A 24,069-nucleotide genomic window follows, 5' to 3' on the forward strand; every position below is an offset into this window, starting at 1 on the left:
GTTTATGGCACAGAAGTATGAAATGATAACTGTTGATTAATTCATGTTTGTAAATAATAATTCTGAAAAATTAAGAGAGGAGTGGGAAACATGCACCCTGCAGGCTACATACTGCTCTGGAAGATTTTTGGAACTTCCCCATCTCATACTCAGCTTTAAAAGTTATTTAACCCACATTTTTTTGGTTTAATGGTTTCTGTTTTGCCCACTCCTGCTTTAGAGCAAGTAAGAAATAAAACAACATATCAACATACAGCTGGGGGAGGGGGGGACTAAACTACAGCAGTCAAAGAAAGTATCTGCACCAATTCTAGGGTAGGCATTCATGACGTTTACCCATATCTTCAATTTCTCATAGGCAAAAAATCTTTATATACTGAACATAATGGGACCAGAAAAGGAAAAGAATGGGAGGTGGTAGTGGGTATTTGGCAGTTGCTCAAAAAGTTTGCAGTTGTGACTGAGTAAATATATTTAAAATTAGCTAGTACTAAGTACTCCCTCAGCGATGCGATTATAACAGGGAAAAGGAGGGAATTCACGGTTTAATGGTGTATTAGAAGAGTCTACAGAAATATATAGCATGTACAGACTGCATGTGGTTTTAGATACTAAGTCATAGCCACTCCAATCTTTCTTTCTAATGAGTCACCAAACAGATTGACATCATTGGCTAACATTTTTGCTTCTTCTGTTTTAGTGTGAAATCCTGCTTTCAGAACATGGAGATTTGCAAGAGAAGAGTTAATATGTATGACACAGTTAATCAAATAAAGAGCCCATTCACAACACATGTGGCACCAAATACAAGCACAAACCTCACCATGAGTTTCAACAACCAGCTCAATACTGTGCACCATCAGGTAATCATTTGCATTTTTTTTCCTTTAGAAGAACAAAATAACTGTTCTTTTGTTAATTTTTTATTTGGTGAAAGCAATTGTCTCTAGAAATCTTGACTTGGTTTGTGATATATAGTTGCATATGATTTAATATAAAATTGGTACAGTATTTAATAGACAGCTACCACAGAACTGTGAATGTGTATGAATTATAGACTTCATTCAAGAAATTGAAGTAATGTGTATATGATCCTTCTCTTCCCTACCTTCAAAAAGTATTGTGGGGTCAAGCTTAGACTAACTGGTTCAGTGTGTTTCATGTCTCACTGGGGACTTGAAAACAAATCTAAACACAAAAACACACTTGGGGAAACTTTTGTTCTACTAAATATTTTGGACTAAAATTTCCTCAGTCTCTTATTTGTGGCCCTGCTGGGTGCAACTGATGAGACTAGTAGGCCAGAGCATTGACAGTACCAAAAATTTTATTTCTTTAAAAATACTTGGAAGAAGGAATTCTAATGTTAGATGTTTTTTTCTTCAGGCTAGCGTTTTGGCCTCCAATTCTACAGCTGCTGCTACTCTGTCTCTGGCAAATTCAGATGTTTCCCTCTTGAATTACCAGTCTGCTTTGTACCCATCGTCTGCTGCACCAGTTGCTGGGGTGGCACAGCAGAGCGTCTCTCTACAGCCTGGAACCACACAGATCTGCACCCAAACAGATCCATTTCAGCAAACCTTCATTGTGTGTCCTCCTGCCTTTCAAAGTAAGTATGTATATCAAGGACCTCTTGTAAACAATATAATTAAAGTGTTTTGTCATCTATATAGCTTGGGTGGGTTAAATTGATAGTCTGGAAGCTAAAGTTATTAAAGTGACTTGAACAAGTATGCATGCACAAATAATATTTTCTCATTGATGCCTTACTGCCTTTATTGAAGTAGGCAGATGATGTGTCTCTTATTCCTTGTCACCAACTTTTTGTAATATCCATGCACCACATCATAGTGATTTGCAAGTAGGGGGATAAAACTATGAAAGCCCAAGTTACCTTAATTGACAGCTATACCTATGCAATTTTGAATATAATTTCATAAAGTGGAATTGTTGTGTTTTGCTTTAATGCCTCAAACAATTACTCTCCCTTACCATGGTACACTCCAAAAGACAACTCTATACTAAATAGTATATTCCAGGTTGTCTAAATCTCTTCCCAGCGTAGAAGAAAAGGCTTCCCCCCCCCCCTTTGGCTCATCAAACACCTTTAAACTGGAGCCTGGAATCTTGGTCTCAGATGTCATGCTATAGTTACTTGAATACTAGGAGAAGAACCAATATTTCTGTTGGGGGATATCCACCATCCTTTTTGTTTCATTTGAAGGATAATGCCATTGGATAGCTGATATTTCAAGGAAATATTGGCTACCCCTTGATAGCACTGCAGGTAAAGATAAACTAGAGCGTTACTAGGAAATAATGGAAACACATACTTTGAAATAGCCATTTTCATGTTTTGTCTCCCAGCTGTTTAAAAATAACCGTGCTGTTATTCTGTTGGTTTTGAGTCACAGTACAGTTTTTATTAAAGTCAGCTTATTGTGTTGACTATCAGCCAGTGTTTTCTATTTTTAGTACAGTAGAGTCTCACTAATCCAAGCCTCACCTATCCAAGCTTCTGGATTATCCAAGCCATTTTTGTAGTCAATGTTTTCAATATATCGTGATATTTTGGTGCTAAATTCGTAAATACAGTAATTACAACATAACATTACTGCGTATTGAACTACCTTTTCTGTCAAATTTGTTGTATAACATGATGTTTTGGTGCTTAAAATCATAACCTAATTTGATGTTTAATAGGCTTTTCCTTAATCCCTCCTTATTATCCAAGATATTCACTTATCCAAGCTTCTGCTGGCCCGTTTAGCTTGGATAAGCGAGACTCTACTGTATTCATAATCTGAAGCCTTTTTGTAAATTTTTAATACATCACTTGCTGGTAACTTTGTTCTGGAAAATGTTTGTATAATTAGAAAATCAGATTAACCCTGGCCTTACTTTTATTCCTTCAGCTGGTCTTCAGGCAACCACAAAACATTCTGGATTTCCAGTGAGGATGGACAATGCTGTTCCAATTGTGCCACAGGCACCAGCAGCCCAGCCATTACAGATACAGTCAGGAGTTCTTGCACAGGTAAAAGTAGGGGCAGTAAAGTAGATTCCCATAAATACCTGCATAATGGTGTGCCCTGATTGAAGTTGGGGAACCAGAAATTCCTGATTACCGTATATACTCGAGTATAAGCCGGCCCAAATATAAGCCGAGGCACCTAATTTTACCACAAAAAACTGGAAAACTTATTGACTCGAGGATAAGCTGAGGGTGGGAAATGCAGCAGTTACTGGTAAATTTCAAAATAAAAATAGATACAATAAAATTACATTAATTGAGGCATCAGTGGGTTAAATGTTTTGAATATTTACCGTATTTTAAAAAAAACACGGTAAATTAACTCTACAAGTGGAAAAGTAGGGTCAACAAAAACAATGTGGTATCAACAATAACTTTATAATAATAATCATCATCATCAACAACAGCTTCCTTTGTATCCCACTCTTATCTGCCCATGGGGACTCAGGCTGGCTTCCAACATAGTAACAGGCAAACATTCAATGCCCATATAAACAATGCAAAGCTAGATATATATCTATAATTATATATACTAATTTCACATTTGTATTTCCCCTGAAACCTTAGCAAATCCTCTCTATGTGCATCTTCCTCCTGCAATATTTGCAAGCCCTATTTATCAATGTTTATATCTATCTAGACACCTCTGTTTGTGTGTGTGTGTGTGCATTTCCCCCCTGTAATATTTGCAACCTCTATATACCTATATTAATATATATCTATCTAGACATGTATCTATATATAGATGATTATATAGGACTTGCAGATACAGTAGAGTCTCACTTATCCAAGCCTCGCTTATCCAAGCCTCTGGATAATCCAAGCCATTTTTGTAGTCAATGTTTTCAATATATTGTGATATTTTGGTGCTAAATTGATAAATACAGTAGTTACAACATAACATTACTGCGTATTGAACTACTTTTTCTGTCAAATTTGTTATATAACATGAAGTTTTGGTGCTTAATTTGTAAAATCATAACCTAATTGGCTTTTCCTTAATCCCTTCTTATTATCCAAGATATTCACTTATCCAAGCTTCTGCCAGCCCGTTTAGCTTGGATAAGTGAGACTCTACTGTACTTGCAAACATGTGAGGGTAAAATTCATATATAAAATTAATGTATACCCATATACAGATATACAGATACATGGAAATCTCTAGATATCTATATGTATATAGGATTTGCAAAGACCTACAAACATATGAGGGGAAAATTCATATATTAATGTCTTTGTACGGGGAACATCTATATAAATATTTACAAGCTTTGGGGCATGCATTTGCCCAAGGAAGAAATGCAAGCAAAGCCCCTCTAAAAACAACTTTGGCCTCTTTTCTCCTTCCCTTTCCCACTTCTTTTCTTTCTCCATTTTTCAAACTCTAAAAGTAGCCACAAAAGGCTTTTTGAAACTTCTCTCCCCCTCCCAAAAAAACCCATCCCATTTTTGTTTCCTTAGAAATGAAAAGAAATACACACCTTCTGTTGCTCTCCTTTCCCTCCTTCCGTCCCTTTTGACTCAAATGTTCTTGCAATAATACTAATAATAATAAAAATAATAGTAATGAATCCTGCAAATTTGCAAGAGTCTTTCTTTTTCTTTCCCTTCCACCCATGCAATATTTTTCTTCTTCCTGGCTTGCAAGGGTTTTGCTTGCATTCTCCTTTCGCTTTTGAAAACATTTCCTTCTTCTCTCTCTCTTAAAAAAATAAGATAACTCCAGCCTGGGAGGAGAAGTGGAGGAGGGAGGTTTTGGAAAAGAAAACATACTGTGGCCTCCAGGCTCTGCTGCCAGCTTGGCCTTGACCCCATTATAAGCCGAGGGAGGCTTTTTCAGCCCCCAAAAAGAGATTAAAAACTCGGCTTATCTTCGAGTATATACGGTATTTTTAAGTCATGGGCAGAATTTGGCTTATGACCACTGAAGAACAGACAACAAAGCATGGGCACTAGTCTGTTCCTTATTGCTTTTCTGTTTTAAAATTTTGACCCTTATAAATGAATACAAAGCCAACATTTTAGGAAATTTAAATCTACAGGTACAGATCTGTTTATTGCTCCTGTACCAGAATATTTTTACAAATGTTAATATGTAAGAAAACAAATGATTAATCAATTGCAAATAGCTATTTTAACTTTCTTTCCACATTAACAACAACAGCACTTCTTGCGCCATCATTGTTTCGTTTTGTGTGATTGAATTCAGAAAATGAATAACTGTATAAAATATTTAGGTTTAAGTATTTTATATGTTGATAGTCCATTTTGTATTTTGCTATATAATCACAGGATTTTTTTTTTTCTTCTGGAAGTATTTTCTTTTGCTACACATTTATTTTTTATAATATGGATGTTTGTTTCCCAACAGAAGATCATGAAAATGCAATAATAACAGAATATGTAATTTCATAGCAATGGGATCTGGTTGTCACATTGCAAATGCTATTTCATAGCAGACATGGTGAAATACAAAGTACTCAAGAATTCATCCCATACAAATTATTATTTTGGAAGGTATTTGGAAGCACTCAAATGCATCACAGACCTCGCAGTGTTCTATATAAATACTACAAACAGATTATTGTTATCTTCCAATCTAAAATCATAGAAACATTTAATTAAATCATACCAGTCGTTGAATTTCTCTATGTTTATGTATTTACTTTTTACCAGGAAGCCAATGGGAAGGCAGGTATTGCTGATTTTGTGTCAGACTACTAAAACACTGGTTTAACAATCAAATACTTCCGATAAGCCATTTTAGAGACAACAGTTTTTCCCAAGCCTTCCATGCTCTAGTTTAGAAATCACTCATGATTATCTCAAGTGTACTAAACACCGGAAGTGTGTTCATTGATATATAGGAGTGTTTAAAATCCCTGCATTCAAGAGATTCTGAATTAAGCTGGTACAAGAACATAGTGATTTTGCAGTCCATACCTATGAATTCTACAAGCCACTCAAAACACCACTTATATCCTTGGGGAGAAAGCCTTTCTGGCCCTGTTGCCTCAGTACATTTGTTTCACTCACTGCCTAATCTACATTTCAGGGAAGCTGTACACCACTAATGGTAGCAACTCTTCATCCTCAAGTAGCCACCATCACGCCGCAGTATGCGGTGCCCTTTACTCTGAACTGCGCAGCCGGCCGGCCAGCGCTAGTAGAACAGACGGCTGCAGTACTGGTAATTGCCTCCCTTGATTGTGTTCACTAACGGAGTTTTGTTTTAACTTAGACTTGCAGAGGGCATGGAAGCATGTGCCATCTTGTGGCTGTGTTCTTGCTACATCTTAATGTCTCGTTGTTTTTCCTCCCCAACATTGCTGAAGCACTGTCTGACTCTGATGTTTAGTGTTGCTCTGTAAAGAATCCAGATCCATTGACTGTTGTTCTTTACTAGCCTTAGTATGGCAGCTGATCCAGCTCTTCTCCTAGTTTGAGAAGAGTGGCAATTGTATTTCTTCTTTTCTTTACTCTCCTATCTTTTTAACATTTTATTGATTGAAGACAAAGGGGACTGCCAACAGGTATCTGACTAGCCATGATTTGATAAGTTTAGTACTTTTTTAATGGCTTCTTTGCATGTAGAAATGTTTCAGACATTTAAAGTCTCTAATATCAGCAAATGCTTTATTAATTTATGGCTTTAACAATCCCAATATCTTAACTTTCATTGAACAACTCTGACTCTAATTCTCCCTGGCCTTTCATTACTTCTGACCAATCATTGGCAGTGTGCATCATCCTCAGAGAGATGTTGCTTCCCACCAATGCTTTTAGTTCGTTTTGCATTTCTTGGTTGAGATTAAAGGTGAGCTCTTAACCTTCTAAACTCTTTCTTGGGATAATGTGTTCTTTAAAACTCACTAGGAAACAGCAATGTGTATTGTCAAAATTTCCTTTCCCATTCGGCATTAGTGTGGCACGTTTATTGGAATTCACACTGTAAGTGCCATAACAGTCAATTTGGAAACTCCAGAATCAGATCAGTGAAGCTAATGGAAACATTGCAGCACACTTGAAACTGTGGTGTCCTCACATGTCTTGCAAAGCACATTTCCATTTGTTACATACATCATTGTCTTCTGTGGCTTTAAAGTGATAATTCATAAGTATCTTTCTCTTCCAATGGAGAGAAATGAAGCATTGTTTGCTCAAGTCTAAACAAAGGTCTCACTAAGATATGTAACTCTGTATTGCTATGTGTGCTTCCAAGAATGCAACATGGCAGGCGAGAGAAGTTCTTTAAAAAGTGGTTATGTGCTGATAAGACCATTAAGGATTCTTTGGTCTCTGATTTGCCTTCCCTCATTTACCTCAGGTTGAACTTCCTTTGCTGAAACTTGGGACATGTATAAAGAGGAACCCAAATGTTCAGCAGCTGGTTGCTCTTAGAAAACTGCTAAAACTGACTCAGAGTAGATTGAATCCAGGGCTTATATACTCCGCATTTAATCAAAATCCACAGGCAAGAAAGGTTGAATTCTGAGATCTGTATAAATTATGCAGATTAAAGCATATTATACATATATATGGTTTTGCATAATTTTCTTTCTGCTCTTGAGAAGGGAAGACAAGCTCTGCAAGGCACTGACCACATGAACTCCTTGTATGCTTGCCCCACTCTTCTAAGATTTCCCCAGGCATTGTGTGCTTTCAAACATCTTTGCACCCCATAGGGCTTAAAAATTTACTTTAAAATAGTACTTAAACCTGAGATTCTTAGATTGCTGAATTTTGCACCCTCTGCTATTTTTTATTTATATGGTGCAATGACAGATTATTCCTCCCCTGACTAAATCCACGAACCTGCTTGGATCCTTCTTTTCTCTCTGTGAATTTGGCTTCTAATAGTCTTTTGCCTGAAGTGCTCACCTTTAGTGCTTTCAACACTTCTCCCTTTTGCTGCTTCATCTAAGTTTGCATTAGCCATGCTAAGCTTTGCATATTTTTGTCCTTCCTCTGTCAAAACAGTTCGTCGCTTGGAAGGCCCGATTCTGCCTCCTGGTGGGACGTTAGATCTCGCACTGTATTAAACTCTGCTTTGTCTTGTGCAGGTGTTGGCTTTTGGAAAGAAGCATGGTGTGACTTTTAACATTATTCTCCTTTTTTTAATTATTCCGCTTGTATTGGCAGAGGGATTAGCAGTTCTCTGCTTGAAGGCTTCATGTTTGGAACCAGTGTTTATTATGAATGAGTTTGTTACTTGCAGAAATATACATGGCATATGTTCATATTTTTACAGTTTGGCATGTGTTTATATTTGTACAGTTTGAACCATAGGGAATAAGACCATATATGTATGTTGTAGCCTAGAAATATTTTACTGCAGAACTTTATTTTGGGAACATCCTCCTGCATAGAGTAATTTTTTCTTGGAAGAGTTTGTCTTCTGTTTAGGGTGCAGCCTTTGTGTTAAAGGGGAGGTTACTTTTAGAAAAAATATTTCTGTTCCTACTGCCTTGTTTTAAAAGCAACATTGCAGTATGCCCTGGCATTGGGTCAAAAAAAGAAGCAATTAGTTCACTGTTTGGAATAGGTTTTGGAATATTGTCATCACCTGCAGCCATTTTACCCCGCTGTGATCACTTCTGTAAAGATAATGCTGCTACTACATCATTGTAGTTATGTGTACCAACAGAATTGTAGACTAAGAGTCCCAATATCTTGCCTAGTCCAGTGTGCCTAAGCCAACTAGGTTAAAGCATGTCTAATTTTGCATATAAAACTGTATCTTTGTAGAAGAAATTTACTGAAATTCTGCTTCCTTACAGTGCTGCACCAGAATATATATGCAAGTAAGAGCAGAAACATTATCTGTGTGACCTACATGCATTCAGCTTACAGCTTTGTGCATGGATCTGTAGTTTAGTGTATTAAAGTAGATGGTGAGCATGAATCCATGTACTATTCCAGTTAGTAAAGACCCGAGGAAATCAATGCTGTTGATTCAATAAGTCTGCTATAATTAAAACTTACAATTGGATATATGCCTTGGACCCACCTGTGAGGACAAATTTCACACAATTATTTCTTATATGAGCATCAGTTGCATCTGAGATACAACATGGGTTTCCCCTCCAGATGTCCTGAGGTCCCCAGGGAGGGCTCATCCTGCAGTTTAAGAACCTGTTTCCTCCAAATGTCATTTCTTGTGCTGAGCTTTTGAAGAGATACATTTGCATATGGTTTCTGCAGTATTATATGAGGCTCCAGCTCCTCCATAGGAGGCTCTGTGATATAAACAGTTCAGACAGAGCACTTTTGCTCTGCATTCCTTGTCAATTTTTCATTCTAAAAGTATGCACCACATTCTAGTCACATGTTTTTATCTCTGCAAGTTAATAGACTACTGATATATTTTACTTTGAACAAATTATTTTTCTTCCCCAGCTTTTAAAAAGCTAATCTTAGTAAATTGTCAATTTTTCTGTTTGCTGTTTTGCAGCAGGCTTGGCCTGGAGGGACCCAGCAGATCTTGTTGCCTTCTACCTGGCAACAAATTCCAGGCGTTGCCCTGCACAACTCTGTCCAGCCTACAGCAGTGATTCCAGAGACAATTGGAAGTAACCAGCAGTTGACTGACTGGAGGTGAATCTTTTATAAAGGATAATTCCAGTTTGTATGTAAAAAGTACAGCTGGATTTCAGGTTAATTATCTGCCTTTTTGCTAGCAGTGCTAGCAGACTGGTGGATCAAAACCAAAATAATTTTTATCTTTCTGAATAGTATAAGTATTTGATACTCTGTAAAATTTAAATACAGTAGTCTCACTAATCCAAGCCTCGCTTATCCAAGCCTCTGGATAATCCAAGCCATTTTTGTAGTCAATGTTTTCAATATATCATGATATTTTGGTGCTGAATTCGTAAATACAGTAATTACATCATAACATTACTGCGTATTGAACTACCTTTTCTGTCCAATTTGTTGTATAACAGGATGTTTTGGTGCTTAATTTGTAAAATCATAACCTAATTTGATGTTTAATAGGCTTTTCCTTAATCCCTCCTTATTATCCAAGTTTTTCGCTTATCCAAGCTTCTGCCGGCCCGTTTAGCTTGGATAAGTGAGACTCTACTGTAATGGGAACATCATTTGTTTTTCCCCCCAGAGATTAGCATGCAGCAGTGAAAAGATAGTTAATGCATGTTAAATACAACTTTACATACAGTGACCTGAGTATTATAACTCATGACATGATGTGAGGTTGCTGGAAAGAATTCAGTGGGATTGCACCATGTAGATCAGAGCATCTCAAGCTATTGGCAGAGATATGTGTGTGAACGAACAGTCTCCCCCCCCCCCCCCACACACACACACACACCTGAGGCATTTAACCACAGTTGTCTCTTTTTCCTGGAAACTCCAGGGAATGGCATTCAGTGACTTTTAGACTGGTGGCAGTCCATTGGCCACATTTTTGAATAGCATTTGTTTAAATGTCTCCAATTAGAAGGACCTTCCAATGTTTGAATAAATTATAGTAACAGGTTTCCAAAGTTTGTTCAAATTGTGGAAAGACTAACTAGAGATACATAGACCATAAATGCTTCATGTCAACATAATGTTGCATTATTTGAACAGTATTTTTCAAGTATATACAATTCCTGACTAAAAATGTAAAGTAAATAGTAAAAGTCCCTTCATACTATATGATTATGGTCTACGATTCTACTTTTACTGCCATGCCTACAACCTATGGAATTTTGGGGTGTGTAGTTTGGTGAGGCACAGGAGCTCTCATATGAAAGACAGCTGAACATTATAGATATCCTCGCCTAAACTGAATCCCAAGGTATAGATACTAGTTGAATATCCCTCTTTGAAATGCTGTGCCTGTTGTTTTTTAATGCCTAAATAATAACAGATTTTTCCATACTATTTTCCTCTTTTCTTTAGAAATGCCCATTCACATGGGAATCAGTACAGCACGATCATGCAGCAGCCATCTTTGCTGACTAACCATGTGACTCTGGCTACAACCCAGCCTTTGAATGTTGGGGTGGCCCATGTCGTGAGACAGCAGCAAAATAATGCCGTGCCAGCAAAGAAGAACAAACCACCATCCCATAGTGCCACAAAGTATGGACTCCTTTTTAGTGACATTGAGATATCCTTTCTAGATAATTATGTACAAATAATGCTTTTAGAAGCATGGAAACATTCTGTAATATTTTAATAAAGTTAAATTTAGAAACAAGTAGTCTTAGGTAAGGTTGGTCTTGGTTATCTGAAGACTGCCATGCACAGTAGCCTTGTTTTGGTGTTTGTAACAATATTTTAATATAAGCAGCCCACTGAAGACACAGAATATCTTTCAGTAATTGAAACATTCAGTAGACAGGCATCTTGCAATTTTTTAATTGATGTGCTTTTATAATAATGAGTAAATTACCTGTTGAAAATGAACTGGTATTCCATCAAAATGTAGGTTGTGTTATACTGTTGATAGATAGATTTGTATATGATAACCATCATTATATCTTCCCATAGGCCTACATCTACATTGGAGGCCATCCCATCTCAAGTCTACTCTCTCATTGGGAGCAGTCCATTGCGTGCCACATCTTCCTCCTCTAATGCTGTCCTTCCAGGGCAGGAGCAGCACCAGCCCATTGTTATTCCAGACACTCCCAGCCCCCCAGTCAGTGTAATCACCATCCGCAGTGACACTGATGAAGAGGAGGATAACAAATACAAACCTGGAAGGTAGTGACTTAAGATGGTTCTCAGTTTCTTAACGATTTTCCGTGAGTAAGCCACAATTGGGAATTAGGAAAGTGTCAGAACATATAGATTCATGATAGAGCATGTATAGAATTGAACAGATGCTCTCAGATATAGCCTCAGCTAGGGAAAAGAAAAACCAATCTGAAATCTAGAGAACTTCTGCCAGTCAGTGTTGACAGTACTGAGTTAAGTGGGCCAGTGATCTAAAGTAGTTTTTGGACACTTACTTTGAAGCAGTCTAACTGAACACTTTGCAAGGCACTAATTTAGGCAGAAGTGTCTGAATTGATGCTAAACGGATCTCCACAGTGAGTCATGGTCATGCATGGAAACTGAATCATGCCTTATATAGGTTATTGCAAACATTATATGAGTTAAAATCCAGTAAGGAGACATAAAAACAGTTAAATAAAAAGTACTAAATGAAAATGTTGCAGTCCCTTGTAGCCACAAACGCTATAGAAAATTGCTTGGAGAAAAAATTAGGGATAGGTTAAATTAGGCTGGGGGAAGCCGGTAGCAATATGAGTATTAGCTAAGAGAAGTAACATAATAATTCAATTGCCTGAACTGTGAAGCCATGCATTTGGTGTCACTGAATGGAATATTGTGGGCTTCCTATTCAAGTGTAAATTGGGACCTACATTTCAGGAAATGCTTTAAGCCAGTTTAATGCAGTGAGTAAATTGCTTTAGTTTTAAGTTGCAAAATCCAGGTTTAAATCCTTTGAGTTTTCAAGGTGCAGTGGAGTTTCCATTGAGTCTGAACCTCAGCAAACAGTGACATTCTCCTTTCTGTGTGTCTCCTATGCATTTTTTTAAGATGTAATAATAAATTAAAATAATGTTTTTCTCTTCAGCTTGGGCACAAAGCAGAGATCGAATGTTATCAGCTATGTTACAGTTAATGACTCCCCTGATTCAGACTCTTCACTGAATAGTCCCTATGCGTCAAATGCACTCTCAACACTCAGGAGCACCGGAGGCGCACTGGAGACAGGCAGAGTGGCAAATGACAGTTCCAGCTCCCGTACCATTATTGTGCCTCTGAAAACACAGCTCAGTGACTGTATTGTAGCCACCCAGGCCTCAGGTAATGTTAGTTACCTACAAAATCCCATGTCTTATCATCAAGTAAATTTTTATTTCAGTCTTTTTTTTCTTTGGAAGTACATTTGTATAATCTGTAAACTTTTTTCTCTGCAAGTTTTGTTAAATCGGTCATTTGGAATGTTGGAAGAAGGGAAACACAGTAACAAACAAACTAATTTTGCAACTTTGCTAAAGGATGGATATTATTCAAAACAGTGTATTTATATTTTCAGGTTCTTTAAACTTTTTTATTTTGGAGGAAGAAATATAGTATGGTATAATCATTATTTTCTTCCTCTTCCTCTTCCTTCAGAATACAAATAAAGCAGGTGTGCTTTTTGCCGATTCACAATATTGGTCAGAGGTCTTATCATTTTCAAGCAATCTATATATATAAATGAGTAATGGTGTCCTCCCCTCCCACTAAACAACAAAAGTACAACCCTCAGAACCTAGAAATTTGGCAGCACAATCCACCATCCTTGCCCCTAGGTTCTGACGACAAAAAGAAAAGAAAACTAAAGTCCTAATTAGAGGGAGAGGAATAATTGTTTTTAGCCAATTGCTGCTAGTTAGAAGGCTAAGCTCCGCCCACTAGGTCTCCTAGCAACCTACTCAGCCCAGGGGACAGGCAAAATTAGGCCTCACTTAGGCCTCTTCCACACTGCCTATAAAATACAGATTATCTTATTTGAACTGGATTATATGGCAGTGTAGACTCAAGGCCCTTCCACACAGCCATATAACCCATTTATAATCTTATATTATCTCCTTGGCACTGGATTATCTTGAGTCCACACTGCCATATAATCCACTTCAGTGTGCATTTTATTCAGCTGTGTAGAAGGAGCCTCATATAATCCAGTTCTAAGCAGATAATATAGGATTATAAATATAGAGTCTCACTTATCCAACATAAACACCCTGGCAGAACATTGGATAACTGAATATGTTGGATAATAAGAAGGGATTCAGGAAAAGCCTATTAAACATCACATTCCCTCACGACCCTATCTGCTGCCAAACTGCCATACATGTCTATGCCAGGCATCCTCAGAGATTATGAGATCTGTTTGAAAACAGACAAGTGGGATGTTTATTTCTATCTCACCAATGATATCCAGGATGGGACAACTCTTATCTGTCGGAGGTGACTGTGAATGTTCCACTTGGCCACCTTGATTACCATTGAATGCCCTTGCACCTTCAAGGCCTGCCTACTTCCTGCTCTGTAGAGGAATCCTTTGCTGGGAGATATTAGCTGGCCCTCAGTAAATCATGTCTGGAATTCCCTGATTGCTCAGTGCTGTTCTTTAGTTAACTGTCCTGATTTCACAGATTTTTTTTAATACTGGGAGCCACATTTTGTTCATTCCAGGTAGGCAGGAACCATCCAGGCGTTGAAGCTACAAGACTATTAAGTGCCAATTCCAACATTCACACTTGCCTAAAGCAGTCAACAGTTCTTTCTTCCACCCTGGTCATTCCACAGATATATAAACCCCACTTCCTTTTGTTATAACACATTTCACAACCTCTGAAGATGCCTGCCATACATGCAGGCGAAACATCAGGAGAGAATACATTTGGAACATGACCAGGCAGACCACAGAACTCAGAGCAACCCAATACAAAGAGAAACAAAAATAATAAAATAAATACAAAAAACAAAATAAAAAACAAAATAAAATAATACAATTTAAAAAAACAAATAAAAATAATATAATCAAATAATAAAATATAATACATACAAATAATAAAATAATAAAAACACAATAATAAAAGAATAAAAATAAAATAAATACAATTAATACAATAAAAATAATAAAAACACTAAAAATAATTAAAAACACTAAAAATTAATACAATAAAATATTATAATAACAGAAAATAACTAAAAATAATACAAGAAAATAATAAAATATAATAAATAAAAAAGATAAGTTACAATAAAATTAATTAAAAATACAAATAATGTCAAATAAAAATTCCATAACAATGTTTAACCAATACCACCACCATTTTGCCACAGCAACGCGTGGCTGGGCACAGCTAGTGTCTTATAGATGTTTGATTAGTATGCGTTTCATAAGTAGAGGAGCTATCATGTTGAAATTTACAGTCACTGTGCACTTTAGTTGCTTATTTGAAAATCCTGAAGGTGGATTAGTGTTTTCTGGCCAGTTTGGAAGGTAATCTGTGTTTGCTCATAAAATTATATACAGTAGAGTCTCACTTATCCAACATAAACGGGCCAGCAGAACGTTGGATAAGCGAATATGTTGGATAATAAGGAGGGATTAAGGAAAAGCCTATTACACATCAAATTAGCTTATGATTTTACAAATTAGGCACCAAAACATCATGTTTAACAACAAATTTGACAGAAAAAGTAGTTCAATACGCAGTAATGCTATGTAGTAATTACTGTATTTACGAATTTAGCACCAAAATATCACAATGTATTGAAAACATTGACTACAAAAATGCGTTGGATAATCCAGAATGTTGGATAAGCGAGACTCTACTGTACTCGGTGTTAAGAATACTTTTCATTTGTAAAATTAGTTCTTCTACATGGAGTTAGTTTGTACCATTTTAGCCTGCTTTTTTGACTAGCTGTTTCTGTCTCTGGCTTCAGTTTTGATAAGGAAGACAATTTTCCAATCAATAAATTACACAGTGAATGGAATGACATCATAATATTATGTAGCCTAAATAGAAGCCCAAACAGTGTGATGATGTTACCTTATGGGAAAAGCAGCACCTGATGCTGAAAACATTTTACTTTTTCTGTTTCCTCTCTGCCATTTTAATTAAATATTTCTAAAGCATTATGACTGTCCTGCCAAGGCTTATTTCAAATGTGTGTGTGCACGTGTCCATATTATGTTACTTTCTATGTTTAATAGCATAGCATTTATAAACCTGAAGGCACTTCCAAACATGGGTCTGCTGTTTGTGGAGAGCAGGAGGAGGATCCAGAAACCATAGTGGGCCTATTCAAAAACTTACCTTGGGTCTCAATTTTGAATCCAAACCACACATAATATATTGTTATGCAGAATGTCAACTAAATTTTATTATTATCATTACAGGTGTCTTAAGTAGCCTGAACAAGACTAAACCAGTGGCATCTGTGAATGGACAAACGTCTGGATGCTGTATCACCCCAACAGGATACCGGCAACACCGGGTAGTTACAAATGGTGTACAGCCCCTCAACCTTAGTCAGGTGAGACGGCCTGTTCTGTGTACTGGATTACACTGTGAAATTGAGGCAGTGGCTAATTACTGAATTAGTAAAAATACACAGGTAATGTAGAACTCTCAGAATGCAGAGTGAGATAAAGAGAATTGGTAGAGATTTTTAGATGCTTCAATTATCTTGAATTCTGCAACTGATTCTGTTTCATGTCTGTATTCTGGAACAAAGTTAGATCCCTCATGTAGATTGAAAAAGTGCTGTACATCAGTTGAATGAGGACATTCTATAATAAATGATATGCCAAAAAGCATTTTTCTTCCTCTTCTCTATACTGAGGGCTTTTTTAGTTGTAGCAGTATCTAGCTTTTGGTCGAGAGTTTACAGCATCAGGCTGACTTGAACCGGTGCTTGGCCGCTGTGCCGGACTGGATGAGGGCCAACAAATTGAAATTGAATCCAGACAAGACAGAGGTCCTCCTGGTCAGTCGGAAGGCCGAACAGGGTATAGGGTTACAGCCTGTGCTGGAATGGGGTCACACTCCCCCTGAAGGCGCAGGTTCGCAGTCTGGGGGTGATCCTAGACTCATCATTGAGCCTGGAGCCCCTGGTCTCAGCGGTGGCTAGGGGAGCCTTCGCACAATTAAAACTTGTGCGCCAGCTGCGACCGTACCTTGAGAAGCCGGACTTGGCCACGGTGGTCCACACTCTTGTTACATCCCGTTTAGACTACTGCAACACACTTTACATGGGGCTGCCTTTGAAGACTGTTCGGAAGCTTCAACTAGTCCAACGGGAGGCTGCCAGGTTAATAACTGGAGCGGCGTTCAGGGAGCGTACTACTCCTCTGTTACGCCAGCTCCACTGGCTGCCGATTAGCTACTGAGCACAATTCAAGTTGCTGGCTTTAGCCTATAAAGCTCTAAACGGTTCCGGCCCAGCTTATCTGTCCGAACATGTCTCCCACTACGACCCACCTCGAAGCTTAAGATCGTCAGATGAGGCCCTGCTCACGGTCCCGTCAGCCTCACAGGTGCGGCTGGCGGGGACGAGAGACAGGGCTTTTTCAGTAGTGGCTCCCTGCCTATGGAACGCCCTCCCCATTAAAGTCAGGCAGGCTCCCTCCCTATCCTTCCGTAGGAAGGTTAAAACTTGGTTATGGGGCCAGGCTTTTGAATAATAATTGGCAGCGTTAATTATTATCATGTACGAAGAACTCAGTCGACAGACTCAGTTTTTTTTTTGAACTGAACACGTCTACCTATATTTATAATGTGTTTTATCTTATAATGTGTAATCTAATCTCACATATCTACACTGTACATTTTATAATGTGTTTTTATCAGGTATAATTTTTTAACTGATTTATATTGTACTGTATAATTTTTTATATATGCGTTTTATTGTAAGCCGACCTGAGTCCCCTGTTGGGTGAGAAGGGCGGGATATAAATATTGTAATAAATAAATTGTAATAAATAAAACATTTTTTTTTAAACCTCAATCATTATGCCATCTTCTTTAACTGTGGTTTGGTAAGATGTCTCAACTGAGTTTGCAAAACCTAAAAGTACTTCAGTCTCGATGAAATATGTCCTAGATAATTTGTTTGGAGTAAAACGTTTTTTCTTAAAATGTTATATACATTGTTAGCTGTCAGTGCATCATTTGTTTCCAGAGAAGCATTTTTGGCTGCAGGATCATCGTATATGAAAAGGAGTTTCAACTTCCTTTTAGAACATAAAGCTAAAGTTACCTTTCACTGTTAGTGTATTTTGGACAAACACCAGTCATATTGACCTAGCTCTAGATTACCAGCTTCTGATAGAATTCTTATGAATGAATGATTTCCCATTGTATATTTCTCTTGTTTTCCAGAACCAGCAAGCAACTGTCCTGTCCTCTCAGGAGAGAAGTGGGAACCCAGCTCCACGAAGACAGCAGGCCTATGTTGCCCCTCTTCCAACTACAATTGCTCAGGCTCCCTACACGTTTCAGCATAGCAGCCCAGTACATCCGCATTTGGCAGCAGCGACTGCAAGTCAGCCGCACATGTATACCTACGCACCTACTACTGCTGCCACACTGGGCTCCACCAACTCCATTGCGCATCTGTTTTCCCCTCAGGGCTCCTCCAGGCACACGGCATACACAACCCATCCCAGCACGCTTGTGCACCAGGTCCCCGTCAGCGTGGGGCCCAGCTTGCTCACCTCCGCCAATGTCGCACCAGCTCAGTATCAGCATCAGTTTGCCACCCAGTCCTACATTGGTGCTTCCAGAGGATCGGCTATTTACACTGGATATCCACTGAGCCCTACAAAGATCAATCAATATTCTTACTTGTAGTCCTTGGAGCAGAGGTTGACAATAATCATTCCCAACTTGATCATATGAGTGAAGAGATCTATAGTATTTGCAGTATTTGGACAGTTTCACAACAGGAACTTCTGCAAAATCAAAGGATGATGAAAGGGGGCCCATCTCCCTTTTGTTTTTGACAGCTTTTGAAATGCGCTCCAGAGTTTGGTTGTACTGTTAGTGGAGCCCTGCTGTTTTGGGAAGGGGAAGCTCAAATTATCACTGAGCAGAACCTTTTGGATCACACTCACATTAAGCTTTTACAGTTGATTTTAACAGATGCTTTAAAAACAGCAAAATTCTGTGCCCATTTATTTAAAGCTCTTGTTTTCATGTTAATCAGAGAGGAAAAGGAAATCAAGGACTTTTGAAAATGCTGTTTTTTTAAAAAAAAAAAACTCTTATACTTGCCTAGTACTTGTCTAAATTATTTTAGCAGCTTGCACAAATCCATATTGCCACTAAAATGCACATTTAATTCTAGGTTGCTAGGGCAGATTTATAAACTTGAGTTAGTATTTTAAAGTTAATTTTATAATTTACATTCTGGATAGGCAATAGCTGAATTCTGCAAAAGCAGTTAATTCTCCTTCTACCCCAATATATGTGCGTGTATGTGTGTTTATGTGTGAATGTGTGTGTATGTGTATATATATATATATATATATATATTGCTTCCCAGTTTCTTGTTTTTAATTCTTTCAATTTAATGCTAGTGTAGCAAAATCTTAGTTTGCATTTCTCATTTAAATCTTTGTTTTTGGCTCTTTGTAAAGTCGAGTCTCCAAAATGAGATGTTTTTAATGATTGCAGAAGCTATGAATTTGCTTCTTGATATGTGAGATAACAGTTTGTGATATGGTTTGACTGTTTTGGTCAGAAAACTGTTGCTCTCAGCAGGGAATGCATTGACCTGCGTTATTTGATAAGGCCTCACTGAAATGAACAGGAGATAGGTATATGATCACCTGTCTGTCTCCGCAGACTTGATCCTGAGCAGAGGCCTCATACATAATAAGTTTTCCAGTTTTAACAGAACTGGATTCCTTTCCTGGAAATTCAGGGACCTCTACCCATCATGTCTTTTGCTGCATGGTCCATTTAGATAAGGAATCCAGAATTCATCAAAACAGCAAACTGCAGATATATACATTTTTATATTCCTGTTAGCAGATCCTGCTGGTATCTTGCTGGCAAAAAAAAAAAATATTTAAAGCGCTCTTATTGTATAAAGTACATGCATGTAGGAATTGCAAAAACATGTCACACAATTGCTGATTTTAAAGGTTTATTACTAAATTTAAAACTATTTTAGAAGTTTTGTAATGGTGGTGTTTTAATATTTTACAGAAAATGAAATATGTACATAGTGATTAGAACAAAATACATAAGAAAAATTTCCTGCAAATCCCAAATGTTCTGTCTTTGTAATCAAAATGTGGAGTGATTATACTTGAACTCTGTACTTAGTGTTTGTCTAATTCTTAAATGTCTCTGGAGTTGAAATCTGTTCCTTTGTATTTAAACCAAAATGAGTTGATACATGTTGGAATGTATGTGATATAATGCAATCGTCTAGAGCTCATCACTGTAGCACTGAGAGAGACAAATTGGAGCCGCATGAGAGACAAGGATACTTTCTAATTTGTTTTGCACAGGTATGTGTGACTGGTATGTTCCTTCCACCCCCACCCCATATTGTAGTGCCTTAATGATTATGTAGTGTGACTAGAGTTTACAGTGAGCTTGCCTTATGATGAACCAGCAAGCCCCTCCACTCTCCGTCGAACTGAAGCAATTCATTGAGCATATCCAACTGAAGATAGAAATAAGTGGCAAAACATGTTGCTTTAAGTTACAATGCCAACATAAAATGAGCTATGGGTATGATCCATCCAAAGCTGGATACTTCTTAAAGTCCCATTATTTGCAATTAAAAAGTTAAGAACTTGCATAACTGATCCCACTGAAACAGATGGCTCAGTTAAAACATCAAGCCAGACCATGGTTTGAAGTAGCCATAGTTTAAAACACATACCATAGTTTCAGTTTTCAAGTATACTATAGTTAAACCATGTTATCTGCTACCTGTCTGCTTTTGGTCCCCCTCTTTCCCAGTAACCAGCTGCTTCCTATATGAAGCAGCTGCCTTGGGAGGCTATAGTTTGTTAATCAAACAACAAACAAGATGGCATGCTATATAATTAGCACAAACCATGGTTTGCAAACCTGTTTAAATCATGGTTTCTGATTTCCAGTTTACTGGTTGATTTTAAACCATTTTTGAAAGTTAAAACATGCCATATTTCTTCATCTCTAACTGGTTTGGTAAGATGTCTCAATTGAGTCTGTGAAATCTAAAAGTACTTCAGTCTAGGTGGAATGTGTCTAGGTGTTTTGTTTGGAGTAAAGCTTTTTTCCCTTAAAATTTTACCTACATTATTAGCTGTCAATGCATCTTTAATAGAGTATTGTGCTGGGAATGCATTGGGACGTTTATCTGATGTTGCAGAAGTGATTAAACACGTGCAATTACTTTTCCTTAGATTATATTGTAACATTAGCTCCCCCCCACTCCCGGTCTGTAACTGATGTTCCTTGTAAAATATTACTAGTTAGGTGTTAAGAACTTTTATACCAAAGAGCCTGCTGGAAAGCACATAATATTCTGAAGTTTTATTTAACACCACTAGTAACATGGGGCGCTTTGGGGAAGGCTTGAGAGCTGTAGCACTTGATATTATAAATGCACAGTTGGACTGGTCTGCTGGTGGGTGTGCTTTTAAATGCTTGTTTTCCTGCGTTCTGTCACATACTTGTTGTCACCACTGCCATTACGCAGACAGTGATCTTGGCCAAATGGAGATTGGAGAATAAACTGGCTTGGAGAGTGGTATTGCTACAGCAATAAAAGGCTTTAACTGCCTTGAAAACCAAGTTTGTATTCTGTCCAGTCTGGATCATAAGATTAATTTTGGTACTTTGCAGAAAATTCAGAAATGCCAACTCATTTCTGAAACGTACATGATAAGATGCTACAGTCTGCTTAACCCCAATATGAATAGCTTGTCGGATGGCTTAGGGCAATAATGCTAACCCCACTGAAGTCAGGCAAGGGGCTTTAATAATAATTCCAGTGAGGTCAACTGATGATAAAGCCACATCTCAAATAGGACTAAGCAGTTTGTGAACCACAAGCCTTACAGGTTCCTTTATGAGGCATCTGTTGCCTTTGGGAATAGAGGAAGCTGGTGAGTTCACATCACGACTAGGTGTGGGACCTTTGTTTATTGTATTTTTTGCTGTTTTAATCTTATCCTTTGTATTGATGAGGGGATAACCAAGGAATTTCAGTTCTTTATATCAATGGTGTCAACAGTGCTTTCTGTTCTCAAAATGCTTTTCTGCTTAGTGCCAAGCCCTTTAGAAAATGTCTTTGTCCCAGTCCGCACCACAGAAATCCTAGAAGTTTCACAACTAATGGGGAATTTCCAGTATAGCCAAACTTTCCAATTTATTGGAAGAAAAATGCAAAGTAAGATCTGAGTTAATTTGTTCTTATTCACCGTTAGCTCTTCAAAGCCAATTTACTCCTCCTGAGCCACATATCCCTCAATAGCTTAGGGAGTGTTTTTCCCAGATGCAAAATGCTATCAAATGTAATTGGAATTCACGGTGTTATGTGATACGAACCGTTTCCAAAAGGAATTTCCCTAAAGGTCTAGACCTTTTCAAGGATTTTCTTCAGAGATTATTCTGTAGCTCTGGAACCAAGCATTTGCCAATGGTTTTACCCTATTGAAGTCCCATTCTCACAAAGAATAGATAAGGTGGCAAATGTGTATCCAGAAATGGTGGAGTTTGGAACTTTCTGCCATCCCAAAAGCAAATCCCTACATAAAGGAAGTCCCTACGTAAAGGAAGTCAGAATCTTGTCAGACTAATGTCCTCCAAACCTTGTTTTCTGTATACAGTAATTACTGTTTTTTTGTATGGCAGTATGCTGTCATATCAGTTCCTGGTTTCATGGTGTAGCAATACCCATTTGCCACATTATACATTCTTTTTAAGAATAAAGCTTTAGGTGCATCCTGTTTTCCCAGTGCATATCTTGCTTGCCTCACTGTGGATAGAGAGATGTAATATGATAGGTAGCTCCTTAGCTGTGCAGCCTATTTCTAAATGACCATACTTTTATGCACATAAGAAGATGGGTTTTCTGAAGCAATCTGGAATCCCTGTGTCATTCTTGGCTGCATTTTCGCATGCGACTCGGTGTTTGCGTGAATCCCAATGAAATCTGGGACTTGCATATGTACAGCTGTGTTCAGTTCTGCAGCCCGGATTTGTAGTAAACTTGTCTTTTTATGATGAGATGTTTCACCTAGTCACCTTTTTGATTAGTTAAGCCAGTTACTTAATGTTGTTCTTCATGACTGAGAGATCACTTCACAACTGTTCATATTCCACTGCAAAAACAACTTCAGAGCTTTACTGTCTGCACAGAAGTGACCAGTGAAGTACTTATACCTCTGACTTGATTAAAACAAAACAATTGCTTCTAAGTGACTGGGATTGGCACAGCCCTGCTTTTTCTCATTTTAATTTTTAACTTATGAATGGTGCCGCATGTTGACATAGTTGTTTGTTTGTTGCTAAACTTTATATAATGTGTGATTTCAGATTCAGCTTGAACTATTATCTAACTCACTACATGTAGCAGTGCATTATATGTAATGTTAGTATTTCTGCTTGAATCCTTGATATTGCAATGGAATTCCTACTTTATTAAATGTATTTGATATGCTAGTTTACTGTGTAGAATTTAACTTTTTTCTGGTTGTGCTCTTCCTTTTTACAAGCCGCTAGATAAAAGTAGTTTCTGACAATTACTGATCTATGTTTGTATTGCCAATGTACTTAGGGGGTAATGTAAAAATCATTTTAACAAAAGGAAATACAGATATTTAAAAAATTTAATACTAACTATATGGGAAAAGGGTCCATTGTGAAAACATAGTTTATCTTTGGATTCAATGTTTGTCTTTGGTTTTACAAAGTAGCTTGTATTTTAAGTATTTTCTACATAATATGGTAAAATGTAGAACAATTGCAATGCATCAATAAAAAGGGTTAATTTTCTGTACTCTATTAATCTGCTGTTTTCTGACTCATAATGTTAAACTGACTCATGGTTAACTTTGAAAAAATATCTGTGCCGTAGTAACTGATTGTGAAGATTAGGGAAATAAATTTATGTATTTTACATAAATAAGGCCTAGGAACAAATCTGAATATAAGCTCCGTTGAAATGCAAATCCGAAGAGACCTGAGGAGAGGTCCACTTATTAATTCACTGCCGTCAGTTATGGGACAAGCAGCAGTAACTATGTGAGCACTATTGAATATCCTGCCTTTGCAGATGTTTTCCCTTATATTACTTATGCAAACATATCTTCAGACCTATATGGGTAGATGTGATGAACATTCACATCACTGCTTCACACACCTGCTTGCAAATACTGGAAAAGTGTATTGGCTAGAAACTGCTTGCTGATGTTTCTACCCAGAGCAGGCAAAGAAAAAAAAAACCCTGTTGCTTTGTGTATCCTTAAGTCATTTCCAAATTTTAGGGTTTTC

At 37.6% G+C, this 24,069-nt stretch overlaps 1 protein-coding gene across 4 annotated transcripts in view; it reads left to right on the forward strand.

The window, feature by feature from the left end:
* The window catches only part of hipk1 (homeodomain interacting protein kinase 1), a 59,777-nt gene extending 36,197 nt beyond the window's left edge, over positions 1–23,580 (forward strand). The window contains exons 7-16 of one of the 4 annotated variants that reach the window (XM_003220560.4): positions 701–863; positions 1,387–1,609; positions 2,916–3,037; positions 6,090–6,224; positions 9,489–9,631; positions 10,943–11,125; positions 11,537–11,752; positions 12,633–12,865; positions 15,963–16,099; positions 17,947–23,580. In XM_003220560.4, coding sequence (XP_003220608.4) covers positions 701–863; positions 1,387–1,609; positions 2,916–3,037; positions 6,090–6,224; positions 9,489–9,631; positions 10,943–11,125; positions 11,537–11,752; positions 12,633–12,865; positions 15,963–16,099; positions 17,947–18,417 — 2,026 coding nt within the window. In that variant the 3' untranslated portion in view covers positions 18,418–23,580. The remainder of the gene's footprint in view (positions 1–700; positions 864–1,386; positions 1,610–2,915; positions 3,038–6,089; positions 6,225–9,488; positions 9,632–10,942; positions 11,126–11,536; positions 11,753–12,632; positions 12,866–15,962; positions 16,100–17,946) is intronic. The other 3 variants (XM_062979693.1, XM_062979694.1, XM_062979695.1) reach the window with 3 other exon arrangements.
* Positions 23,581–24,069: the final 489 nt, after the last annotated feature.

The sequence above is a fragment of the Anolis carolinensis genome, chromosome 4 (assembly GCF_035594765.1).
Source record: "Anolis carolinensis isolate JA03-04 chromosome 4, rAnoCar3.1.pri, whole genome shotgun sequence".
NCBI classification, from domain to species: domain Eukaryota; kingdom Metazoa; phylum Chordata; class Lepidosauria; order Squamata; family Dactyloidae; genus Anolis; species Anolis carolinensis.